The 11,643-nt window shown below is 46.6% G+C and overlaps 1 protein-coding gene and 1 long non-coding RNA gene across 3 annotated transcripts; one reads left to right on the forward strand and one right to left on the reverse strand.

Annotated features, from left to right (window-relative positions):
- Positions 1 to 5,480: 5,480 nt before the first annotated feature.
- PHB1 (prohibitin 1) lies at positions 5,481 to 10,848 on the reverse strand. Of its 2 annotated transcripts, none has more exons than XM_084496698.1 (7): positions 10,704 to 10,848; positions 10,071 to 10,196; positions 9,503 to 9,664; positions 8,847 to 8,989; positions 7,947 to 8,063; positions 6,845 to 6,940; positions 5,481 to 5,852 (listed from the first exon to the last, which is right to left on the reverse strand). In XM_084496698.1, the coding sequence occupies exons 2-7, from the start codon at positions 10,156 to 10,158 to the stop codon at positions 5,640 to 5,642; spliced, it is 819 nt and encodes a 272-aa protein (XP_084352824.1). In that variant the 5' UTR covers positions 10,159 to 10,196; positions 10,704 to 10,848; the 3' UTR covers positions 5,481 to 5,639. The 2 variants fall into 2 exon arrangements, with proteins under 2 accessions (XP_084352824.1, XP_084352825.1); XM_084496699.1 differs by lacking the exon at positions 10,704 to 10,848 and adding an exon at positions 10,552 to 10,630.
- LOC311423094 lies at positions 5,851 to 6,874 on the forward strand. Its single transcript, XR_014685578.1, has 2 exons — positions 5,851 to 6,516; positions 6,591 to 6,874. It is a non-coding gene; the product is annotated as an uncharacterized lncRNA (long non-coding RNA).
- Positions 10,849 to 11,643: the final 795 nt, after the last annotated feature.

Here is an 11,643-nt window from a genome sequence, read left to right on the forward strand (position 1 = left end):
GGTCAAGGGAGACCTTGAGCTTTGGGAGCACTAGCATTGCTCCAGTTCAGCCCAACACCCTTGTGCAGTGCAGCTTCTTGAGGAAGAATAAAGGGAATGTTATGGGATGATGAGATGCTGCTGTTGGTTAACTGGGTATGCGTAAGGGATGCCATGTAACTGAATTTCAAGCCTTAAAAAGGTGAATGAACAAGACAGCGGTGACCCTCTTCAAAATTGTGAATTTTGTCAGAGGGACGTCAGAAAGCAGTGGACGTTCTTGCTCAAAGGAGCACAGGTGAGGAGTGAATCCACCAATTATTTTAATACCTGCACAAAGGCACAGCCACTGCTGGTGTCTGTTCATAGGACAAGAATAGGCCAGTGCCTTGAGTTCTCCCTCTGGTGTGTGGGGAAGAGCATTTAGTCTCCCAGCTTCTTTTGCTGTTCCATCTTCTCTGATGCTGTGTCTGTAGTTTTCTACCCTGGCTTCTTTACCCTGAGCCTACAGCATGAGGTCCTTTTATGCTGAAATGGCTACTGGAGGATTACAGAGGCCTTTCTTGTAAAAGATGCTCCGTGTCCTCAGTTTCAGGTGATGCCAGCAAGGACAATGTCACTCTACTTAAATGGAGCTGTGCCTAAATTAAAAGGAATTATTAAGTCTCTCTTTCTCAGCAGGCACCAGAACTCTGCAGAGGGAGGGGGGGGGGAAAATAAGGGACCTCCCCTATGAAGAAAGACAAAAAGCTGAGGATGTTCAGCCTGGAGAAGAGAAGGATACAGGGAGACCTCACTGTGCTTAAATGGGAGCTTATAAAAAAAAAAAGATGAAGAGTGACTTTTTACGCAGGAAGACAATGAGAGGACAAATGGAAGTGTTTTCAAACTAAAAGAGGGGATATTTAGATTAGAGGTTAGGAGGAAGTTCTTTATGCAGAGGGTGAGGTGAGGCACTGGAACAAGCTGCCCAGAGAAGCTGTGGATGCCCCATCTCTGGAGGTGTTCAAGGCCATACTGGGCAACCTGATCTAGTGGGTGGCATCCCTGCCCGTGGCAGGGCAGTTGGAACTAGATAGTCCTTAAAGGTCCCTTTTAACCTGAGCCATTCTATGAAGTGCAGATATTGAGTCTGAAGGACTTCCGACATCATGACACCAAAGCATTTGTCCTTATCATCCTGCTGTGTCACTTAAGCATTGGTGTTGGGGAATGGGCTGCTGCAGAGGAGACTGACTCTTCCTAGTCCCACTGTGTGGTTCGTCTCCTGAATGCCCAGGGCAGCCTGCATTTGCACATTTTGCCTTTAGTCGAACAACTAGCAGGAGGCAGCTCCTCACATCTCCCAGGGAGAGATCCAGCAGAGTGGTTCACTGCTATACTTGGTCACTAACTTCAGTTCTTTACATCCCTCTCTTTGATCTAGTTTTTGATGTGAAAAGACATGTCAGCCAGGTAGAGGGAAACAAAATACAGGAACGGTCCCACATCTCCGGTTGCACATGATCAACTCCCTAGCACACACCTGCCTCATAGCCGCAGATCCTTATCACAGCCCTCTGTTTTCCTTGCTGTCATCTCTGCTTTCCCTTCACACTGTTGTTTAACTTCGAGAGGCAAATTTGCACATCTTGTTCACTGTTCAGTAAGGTGCTGTGCTCCCTTGCCCCTTCTGGCATTTTTCTAGAAGAGCACTAGCTCTTCTCCACAAGCATGCTGTTTTGTTGAGGCTTCCACATCCTAACAGTTCTGTTTTGGGAACAGCCTGAACTGGGCATGACTCAGCATCAAGGACCTTGCGAGTATGTATTTGCAAGTGGGACTCTTTCTTCTTTCTCAAAGGAGGAACGTCCTTGGAGAAAGGTGCTGTTCAAGGGTGCTGCAACAAACAGGCCCAGCCCCATCCAGAAAAACAAGCCAAGGGTGAGAAGAGAAACTTAGGGAGAGGCAGGGACACTGACAGCTTGCTGATCCCATCCAAGTTCTCTTGGATCAACACTTTTATCTTTTAGGTATCCTGCTATGTCCTGCAGGATTCAGGATCCTCTCAAGCAATGGGAAAAGAAACAAAAGGAAAAGAAAGGGCTTTTCTTGCTAGCTCATGTCAGAGGAAACCCTACGCTCTCTGAAGGAACCACCACTCCTCAGTGCTGTCCTTTGAGACTGTATAAGGGCAAAATAGAAATTCAAAGAGGAAATTTCTATCCCCACTCTCCATTCACCTTCATTCAGCGTTAGGTCACAAAGGTTATCTGCCTTCAAATAGGATTGTGAAGTTAACACACACCAGCATCTCTCATGCCCTAGATTAGATCTTTAGGGCAGCAGGATGTAGGTAGTGTTCATACAATAAACAAACGCTTGAGAAGCAGAATTCCAGACTGAGGTGCTCACCAGTGGTCGTGGTGACTTTCACTCTGCATTTCTGAGAAGACACACACAGCTTTCCCTGGCAAGTATTTTAATGCTGCAGGAATCTTGGTTCTGAGGGGCAACTCTTCGGGGACAGAGCAAGGACAGGTGTTTTCAGCATGATTTTACAGGGCCGTGTGCATTAAGAGTTTAAACTCAGCCTGGCTAAGGCAGCTGCAACAGATGGCTGCTGTAGCTGAACCACTAACTGTGATGATGCTTTCTTCAAGTCCACTTGGTGTTTCCCTAGCTTCTCTAGTTCCTTTCCTTTCTGGGGAAGAGCTCAGCAAGAAATGGATGGCTGCTCTACCGCAGGTCCTTTGCCCATAAATTTATTTTTTTATTACTTTCTGTGGGTGGGGAAGGTGAACCCACCATGGTTATGGTGAGCACATGGTTAAAAGAAGTATCCACTGTATTTCTTCTGAGACATCAGATATGTCACCTTCTCTGGAGTTTGTTCTGCATCCCCTTAGCTAGAGTACACTGTCCCCCATCACTGATATTTCTCACTAGGTGTGACTCTCACCTTATGCTTCACCAAGCAGAAAAACAAAGCACAGGGAATTGTCATCTCTAAGTAAACCTGACCCACCTCTGAGATTTACTTACACTTGTGTATGTCAGGATGGACTTGCTGGACTGAAATCAGCTTAATTCTGCTGGTGGGAAACAGGCATATGAGGAACATCTCTGCCCTCTGTGCTACCTAGTGCCAGGTGAGGAATAATTAAACTAAATTTGGCCCTAAGAATTGATCCCCATCGTCCATCTGAGCTCTAGCCTGGAATAGGCAATTATTTACTTCCTACCTCCTCCCTTGAGTGTTTCTGCCCTGTCCTCTGCATTTTAGGACAGAGGCATTTTCTGCTTGATCCGTGTGGATATAAACAGCACAAAGGGAGCTATAAGGAAACTCCTCGCTATTCCTCATTCTAACTGCTGCCAGCTTGCTACAGGGTACAAATCATTACAAGCTTGGGTAGCTTCCCTACCTGGAGAGGCGTCAGCAGCTCTGGTGCATCAGTAACTATCAGGAAGTAGATGCCCATTCCTATGCAACAGCCATTCTGCAAATTACAACTGCTCCAGAGTGTCTCTCCGTGTGGTTGCTTTTGGTTGTCTCCTTGCAAGTCAGATAGGCTGGTTATCTGTTAAATAGGAAGAGAGAGGGTGAACAGAGGAAATCAGGCAGTTTCCTCTTTATCATGAACAAAAGTTTGTTTGGCTGGTCTGAACATTGCTAGCAGACTGGCCTATCTGCAAAAACTGAGCTCTTCCACTAGCGTGAAAGGAAAGAGAAATAAAACCAAATCTCCTGGGGGGAAAGTAGAGAAGAAAAAAACACTCAGACCACCTCTTTGGAAGTTTGCAGCCAAGGCAGAGTGGGGCGGGCAGGGAGATTTCACTATGGATTGTAGGGCATTGATATGCGAAGGTGGAAACCAGCTGGTGCTCTTCAGTCTCAAGTAGGAGATGTATTCTATCAACTTTTTGCCAGCATGGAGGGTTGCTCTCCCCCTCATACAGGGCCCTTCAGCAGCCCCAGCAGGTCTCTCATTGCCTATAAACAGAAGATCTTGCCTCAAACTGGGTCCACATAGCTTAGTTTTTGGGCTGTATTCACAGAAATACAAGCAACAAGTCTGTGTTACCATTACTGTAATTGCTCTGGTGCCAACTAAATACAGCACTTCAGATTAAAAAACTGCCAAGTTTTTACCAACACTAGGTCTTCCGGTATGAAATCATACTAATGGTCTGGATCCAAAGACTCAATGCAGTTTTCTAATACCAAGCTAAATGAGCTTGTGTCACTGAAGTTACTCTAGATGTTTGTGTTACTTCTGTTCACTGTGAATTAGCTTGAGCTATGGAAGGCCTTTGGGGGTTAGGAAAAGGGCACAGTAAGAACACTGAAAGGGCTACAAAGAGACACACTGTAAAGCCAAGCCACCCTGGGACCAATGTTAGAAAAGGAGACAGACATTTGCACACTTTAGTGTGTTACTGTGGGTTAAAGCCTGGAGAAGGATCAGAAATGCTCAATACAGAGTCAAGTGGGTATTAGAGGCTTACCAGCATAGCCTGGTACAGGGAGTAAATGTTTGTGCCTGCCTGCTGGCACAGCACTGCCTGTCAGAAAGCTCGTATGGCAGCTTGTGCTCCCCCCCCATGCCCAAACACTGTGTCCTCTTGTGTGTGCACCCTTGTCCAGGTCCACTGCGTGCATCCTCAGCTCAGGGCAGGGTGACCTGCTCACATGTCCGTACATGGAGGCGAGGCACACGCACCTTTGTCCCTACCACTCCTGCCATGCAAAGAGCAGAATTGCTGCTGCCATCTGGTGGGAGAGCAGCCTGGCTGCCGGCCTCATCCACTCCAGTTTGTATTCATTTTTTCTTTTAAAAGAGGTGAACTCTTCTTGAGTGTTCTTTAGAGCTTATGCAGCCTGTTATAGAACCACAGAATCATAGAATGGTTTGGGTTGAAAGGGACCTTAAACAGCATCTAATTCCAACCCCCTGCCATGGTCAGGGAAACTTCCCACTAGACCAGGTTGCTCAAAGTCCCATCCAATCTGGCCTCAAACAATTCCAGGAATAGTACAGCCACAACTTCTCTGGATGACCTTTTCCAGTGTCTCACCACCCCTCATAGTAAAGAATTTCTTCCTAATATCTAATCTAAATCTACTTTTTTTTTGTTTTGTTTGAAACTATTATTCCTTGTCCTGTCAGTACAATCCCTGACAGAGTCCTTCCACAGCTTTCCTGTAGCCCCCTTTAGGTAGTGGAAGGCTGCTATAAGGTCTCCCTGAAGAGCAAGGCCTGAGCATCCCTATTCCATAGTCCAAGACCTGTAACTATGGGACAACCTCTGTTCAGCCAACCTAAACATTCTGAACGTCACTGTGATACCTGATAAAAGCACTCATGTTCTGGGAGGCTCCTGGGCTACTTGTTTGTGCCAGGAGCAAACATGAAAACTGCTCCTGTTGCACAGACTGCATGAGAAGGTGCAGTTCTTGAACCTAGCTTAACAGTCAGTGGAGCCACTACTCTGACCATACATGGACGGAACGCCGGTTTGTTCTGAAGAGTGTTCAGTTTTATTTAAGAATTCAAAATCAATTGTATTTTAATTTTCTCTGCTTTTAGGCAACCAGGAAATTACAAAGATTCTTTTGCAAAGGGCTGATCTGGTAGATAAAGGTGATCAGGCTACCTACAGCTGCAAAGACAGGTTCACTGTGGCAGCTGGAGGAGCACAGACTGTCCGGAAGGCAGGTAGGTGATGTTGCGGGACCGTGAGAGCTGGTAAGCAATGTCTTCAGCAGCCTCCAGCTTGCGTAGTTCAATCAATCCATCACCTGCAGTGGCCAGTGAATTGGCAATCAGCTCAGCTGCTTTTGAGTCTCCCTCAGCAGAGATGACAGCTGCTTTCTTCTGCTGCTCAGCCTGAGAGGGAACAAATGAGAAGGAAAATGAAACACAGAAAACAAGAGCAAAAGGTAAGGAAAATGGTACTGTCCTGTTTAAAGTAGCAATTCCTACTTCACCACCCTACTGCTCTTTCCCCAAGTAAGATACTTAAGAGAGATAAAACAGAAGGTGGTTTTATTCTAAAGTTGTATTTTGACTTTTTTTTTTTGTCTACTGTGGAAAAAAGGTTTAAAAATCTTTTTGAGATTGTCTTAATCTCATGGAACATCAACCCACCTAAGGGTACTCCTAGTAGAAAGTTATCTAAAAAAGATTTGAGATCTTTGCCAGTGGAGCTAAATAAACTCTTGTGCTGTTTAATTATCCTGTCTGATTACATGCATCTTACTACATCCACTGGATGAATTCTGGGTGTAGCTTCATGTTCTTGCAATCTTAACAGGTGTTTAGCAGGTTCTCAGCTCTATCAGGGTAGTTTTACATGAAATTATTTCTGTGGGTGTTCAGGCTCCTCACTGACATCCAGGGTTGATGTGAGATTACATAGTCTCACATGCAATTAATAACACTCCTATGACACAGGCCACATGCCCATGATACCAAACATGACGGAAAACTTCAGCCACCTCTCAAAATTCACAAGCAGCAGGATCACTCAGGTTGATCTCAACCTTTAAAGGTAAATCTCAACCTTTATCCCCATTTATAAGTAACATTTTCCCTTGAGAGTATTCTCTCTTCCCATCCTTGCAGGCACTTCTGTCCTGAAGTCTTAAAAGATTATGACATGAAATAAAAAAGGAAAAAGAAAAACGAACAGAACATTAGGCTTTACCTATCCAACAATGATGTGCCAGAGCTGAGAGCTGTATAAGCATTATGATCCTCTGACATCTCTCATTCACCTGTCCAGTACCCTGAACAGGAGGATGTTCACTAAAAGCTGGATTGGCAAAGAGATACCAGGAACTGTTTCCAAGCGAAAGTTCCTCTGAAGGATAGCGTACCTTTTCCACAATAAATCTGGCTCGTTCTGCTTCCTGCTGGGCCACTTGCTTCATTTCAACCGCCTCAGTGAACTCCTTGCCAAAGGTCAGATGTGTCTGGAGGACAGAAATCACAATACACAACAATGACAATTTACTGCAGCACTGCTATAAACAGCACGCCTCTGAGGTAGAAGGCAGCCTGCCTGTATCTGTGAAGATGGAAAACCAGTATCTCTAAAAGAACTGCAAAGTAACAGGAACTATACCAAGCAGGCCTACTCAACTTGTTTGGAAGAGTAAAGAGAAAAACCGTAAGCATGCAGTCTGCCAAACAGCCATGAACTTTTCATGCTCAATTATTCAGTGGCATGCTCTGCCTGAGCTGCTGTAGATGCATACAGATCACTGGGATATTACAGGGGAAAGGGGAATTTCCTTAAGTGGTATATTCAGAAAAAAAGTTAAAAAATAATTAGAAAGCCACCTTCCTGTGAACACTTCATATGTGTTCAAAGCTAAATGAGAGTTACTTACTTTAGGCAGATTTTGTGAAGGAAATCTCAGAAGAGAGAGATATGCACATATAAGTCAGACTGCACAAGGTTTCATTTTCAAAGCTTATAAGGAGGTAGAGGGAAGGAGGGGAGAGCTCCCTCCCTCAAATATCCTTAGAAGACATCACAACTAGGAGAAAGTAGCATACATAGTAGAAAAAAAAAATGCTTTCAAAAGTATACATTTTCACTGCCTCCTTGTGCCTAAGACTTTCCCCTGTGTCTCAGGGTGCCTGTGGAATAGCAGCCTTTCTTTATAGCAAACTGCAGACTGATCTATCACCCACAAAATCATTTTCTTCTCATTTTTAACTATAAAAGCCCTACAGTAGTGGAGTCTGTTGATAAGCCAGTGCATTGGAGCCTGCAAGAGCTTGTTCAAGGTCACAGAAGGCCAGTGACAATACTAGAGGTACTGATTTGAACTGTAACCACTACACCACATGCAACTGCAGACAAACAAACATAGTCTAAACTTCCAGGCCCCTTCTTTGGTCATCCATTGATTCTCTTCCATACTGCTCTTATTTGGGCAAAGAGAAAAACTGAAAAGGAAGAACCCTTACCAAGGATACATCATCCAGAATGAGGCCAAAAGTTGCTGCTCTCTCTGTGAGGTCTTCACTCACTTGCCTGGAGACCAGCTCTCTCTGAGTGATCAATTCTCCAGCATCAAAGCGAGCCTGAAGTCAGGGTGAACAACAGTGAGAAAATGGCTCCTATAAATGATTCTCCATGCCTGCTCATCTTTGCACCCATAAGCCCCAGAGTTAATCCAATTCATCTCCCAGAGCTTGCAAACACTGAGCTACCCATGCATTTCAGCATTGAACAGGCTGCCCAGAGATGCGGTAGAGTCACCATCCCTGGAGGTATACAAGAAATGTGTGGATGTAGTATTTAGGGACATGGTTTAGTGATGGACTTGGTAGCATTTGGTGATGGTTGGACTTGATGATCTTAATCATCTTTTCTAACCTAAATGATTCTATTTGAATTAAGAGAAAGATTGGGAATTGCTGTCCAACTGCGCACCTCACATAAAAGTATACAAACTGTACTACAGATGGTTAGAGCTTATTCAGTAGTCCCCTAGGGATGCTTCCAAAACCAGAAAACTTCAGAAAGCTGAAATGTAAGAATAAATGAGAAGTGAGAATCCAAGTCTTCTGACTCAGACTCCCACTCTGAAAGGCAGCACTAACAGCAAGTCATGAAGAAGCCTCCTTCCATCCAGACATCATTCCACTTGAGTGAAGGCCAAGCAGTTAGAATGACAGAGGAACACAAAATTGCAGCATAGCTACAATTAGCTCTTCTGGATTGCCCATTACAGCTGGAGGTGGAAAGAGATTTCTTAGTTTGGAGCACTACATCTTACATCTTCTACGCTCTATCTGGTCCCTTGGATACTAAAAAGAAGAAAGGTGACAGGTGGAGCTCAGCAGTTTTCACTCCATTCTTACCACAACAGACTTCAGGATTTCAGTTGTGATTGAGGGCAGAACACGCTCATCATAGTCCTCTCCAATACTTGTGAAAATCCGGGGTAACTGGGCAGTCACTGGTCTAAACAGAATACGTAATGTGATATTCACATTCTGCAGATCTGGAGAAATACAGTCAGAAGTTTAGCTGCAATCCACAGCAACAGGAAATATTCTGAAGTTGTCCTCTCTAGAGTAACTAAATGAGAAAGGATAAACACTCGGACTTCTTTTTCCAACCAAAATGAGTAACTTAATATTCCTTCCATCTAGGGATCCAAATCTTCCTTACAGATAGGATTTAAGCTTCAGCTTGCAATGCAAGAAATTACTGGCCCTACTGTACACAGAGAGCTTTTATGTTTAAGGGAAGATTTACAGAACTGAAGGAAGGATCTCTTAATCCATTCTGTAACTGAAAGACAGATCAAACCACTACTTAGGCTGTGCCAAACTGGACTCAGCATATATGGAAACCCCGTGCCCAGAAGAGAAAACCCTCATACAATTATTCCTTTTCTGCGGGCTAGAGATCATAGAAGTCATGACTGTGATAAAGTTTTTTCTCATGCCTCTGTCCATCTAGCTGCTAACTAAGCAGTGAACTCGTACAGCTGTCTGGTTCAAATACTCACCTTTGCTGCCAGTGATGACAGGTATGTTACGAGGGCGAGAACGGCAATCAAAAATGATTGGTTTCTGTACCCAGGGGATGAGGAAGTGGGTACCTTCTCCTACCACTGTGTCCTGGACCCCACGGAATCGGTCAAAGATGACGGCTCTGTGGCCTGCATCAACTGTGGAAGCAATAGTGGTTTAACTATTATCACCAGCTTAAAGTACACACCATCAGAACCTTCTCTGTAGAAACAATCTACTGAGATGAGTTAAGATTGATTGCTATAGGAAACTGATGACATTAATTATACTGTCAGGAATAACAAAGGAAATGAAAAGTCTCAGCCATAACTGGTGACCCCTCAGGCTGCTCACAAGAGCAGCATCTAATTTGACAGCTTTCTTGAGAAAGGACTCTGCAATCCTCTTGCCTATGGAACATATAAGGCATAAAACAGCTCAGCAGGGCTTCGTGACTGTTTTCCCCAGATGCTGTTAGCAATAAAAGCACAGAGCAACCAAAATGCTGACAAAAAGAATATAAAGTGATATCCTTTATGAAGTAAAAGACATACTGCCACTCACCATTGTAAAGAGCAGAATTAACTACTCCACCTGCAACAGCCAATCCCAGGCCAAATTTCCCAAGGCTTTCAAACACTTTTGCAGCCATTTCACATATGAAGTTCTAGCCCCTTTAAGAAGCCCCTCCTGCAAAAACACACAACTTTGCATGCACTTGCCCACAGATCTGAGAATTAATCCTCCTCCAAAAATCCCAACCTGCGACGTCAGCGTTCACCCCAGCAGCTCCTTTTCTCCCCCTCAACGGCCACTTCAGCCACACCGGCACCCTCCACCCCGACACCCCGCGCTATTTCTCCCTGCAGCTCTAAGCCCAAGGTCCTCGCGGACGCCCGCGCCCCGGGGCCTCCCCCCCGCCGCAGCACCACCCCGCAGGCCCGAGCCGCCCGCCCTAGGCCGCGGCTCTGCCCGCCCCGCCCCGCGCTGCCCCGATCCCCGCTCTCCTCTACGCTGCCCCCCCCCACGCTCCATGGCCACTCACCCTTAGGCCGGGCGCCTCGCGAGCCCACGTCCTGCTGCCTCCCGCGGCCCAGCCCGGCCCAGCCCCGCTCCCACGCAGCAGCCCAGGCCCCGGAGCCGCCCCCGCTTCTCGCTTCTCTCCCCCCTCCTCCCTCCTCCCGCGGCGCCCCTGACCTCCACATGAATCCACGACCGCCAGCCACACTGCGTCTGCGCACTATGCCAAGACGCCCGCTCCTTATTGGCCCACGCTTCTTCGTGGCGTTCTGGGAAGTGTAGTTCTTCTCCGCCTTTCCAGGTGAGCCCAGCGGCGGTCCCCTGGTTGAGCAAGACCACTCGCCATTGGCTGCGTCTCTCCCGCTGCAGTTTGTCCTGGGAACTGTAGTCCTGGTGGACTGAAGACAGGCAGGGGCTGCCCTGGTGCGGTGTCCAGGACAGGGGAACGCTGAGACTTGCGAGGGTTCTGAGTTGTTACCTAAATGCTCAGACGGGGTGGAGCAGCGTGTGCCCACTCCTTTCCAATCACAGGAGAAAACGTGGCTGGAACTGGCCTTTCCCAGTATTTCCTGGGCAGAGGAGCAGTGGGTTCCGGGGTTGTGGGGGGCCATGGCTGCCCCTGGCAGTGCACAGAGGGCTGCCAGGCAGCCCAGTGAGTGTCCAGAGCTGAAGGGCACCATAAATGGTTTTCTGAGAAGTGGCAGTGATGACAAAAGCAGGGACCCCAGAAGCCCAGTCACATCCCCTGCAACATTCCCAGCTAGGTCCTGCAGCCAACTGCTATGCACATAGTCACCCCTTTGGTGTGAGAAACCAGACAGCCCCAGAGTCACCCTGGCTCCTGCTGTGAGCACAGGTGCTGGCAGGGGACAAAGGCCCCTTATTCCATTACCATGAGCCTACCATTTGGCCCAGCAACCCCCACAAGCAGGAAGACCAGTGCTGCTGAAAGGAAGCTTTGCCATTGCCTCCATGACTCCTGATTAAAAGGGAGAGGACAGGAGAAACAAACAAACAAATGAACAAAAAACAAACATGACACAGCCCAGGGAGACTCCAGAACATGCCCTTACTGCACAGAGGCATCCACGTTCACTGTGCACCCACTGTGGCACCG

The sequence above is a fragment of the Aythya ferina genome, assembly GCF_964211825.1.
Source record: "Aythya ferina genome assembly, chromosome: 23".
Lineage (NCBI taxonomy): Eukaryota > Metazoa > Chordata > Aves > Anseriformes > Anatidae > Aythya > Aythya ferina.

Excerpts from the sequence above, each read along its gene's own strand:
- PHB1 (XM_084496698.1), bottom strand. The coding sequence starts at position 10,158 with ATGGCTGCAAAAGTGTTTGAAAGCCTTGGGAAATTTGGCCTGGGATTG. Across the intron at positions 8,990-9,502 it reads TGTCATCACTGGCAGCAAAG|ATCTGCAGAATGTGAATATC; the intron begins GTGAGTATTTGA and ends GTATTTCTCCAG. Across the intron at positions 8,064-8,846 it reads AAATCCTGAAGTCTGTTGTG|GCTCGCTTTGATGCTGGAGA; the intron begins GTAAGAATGGAG and ends CCCTGACTTCAG.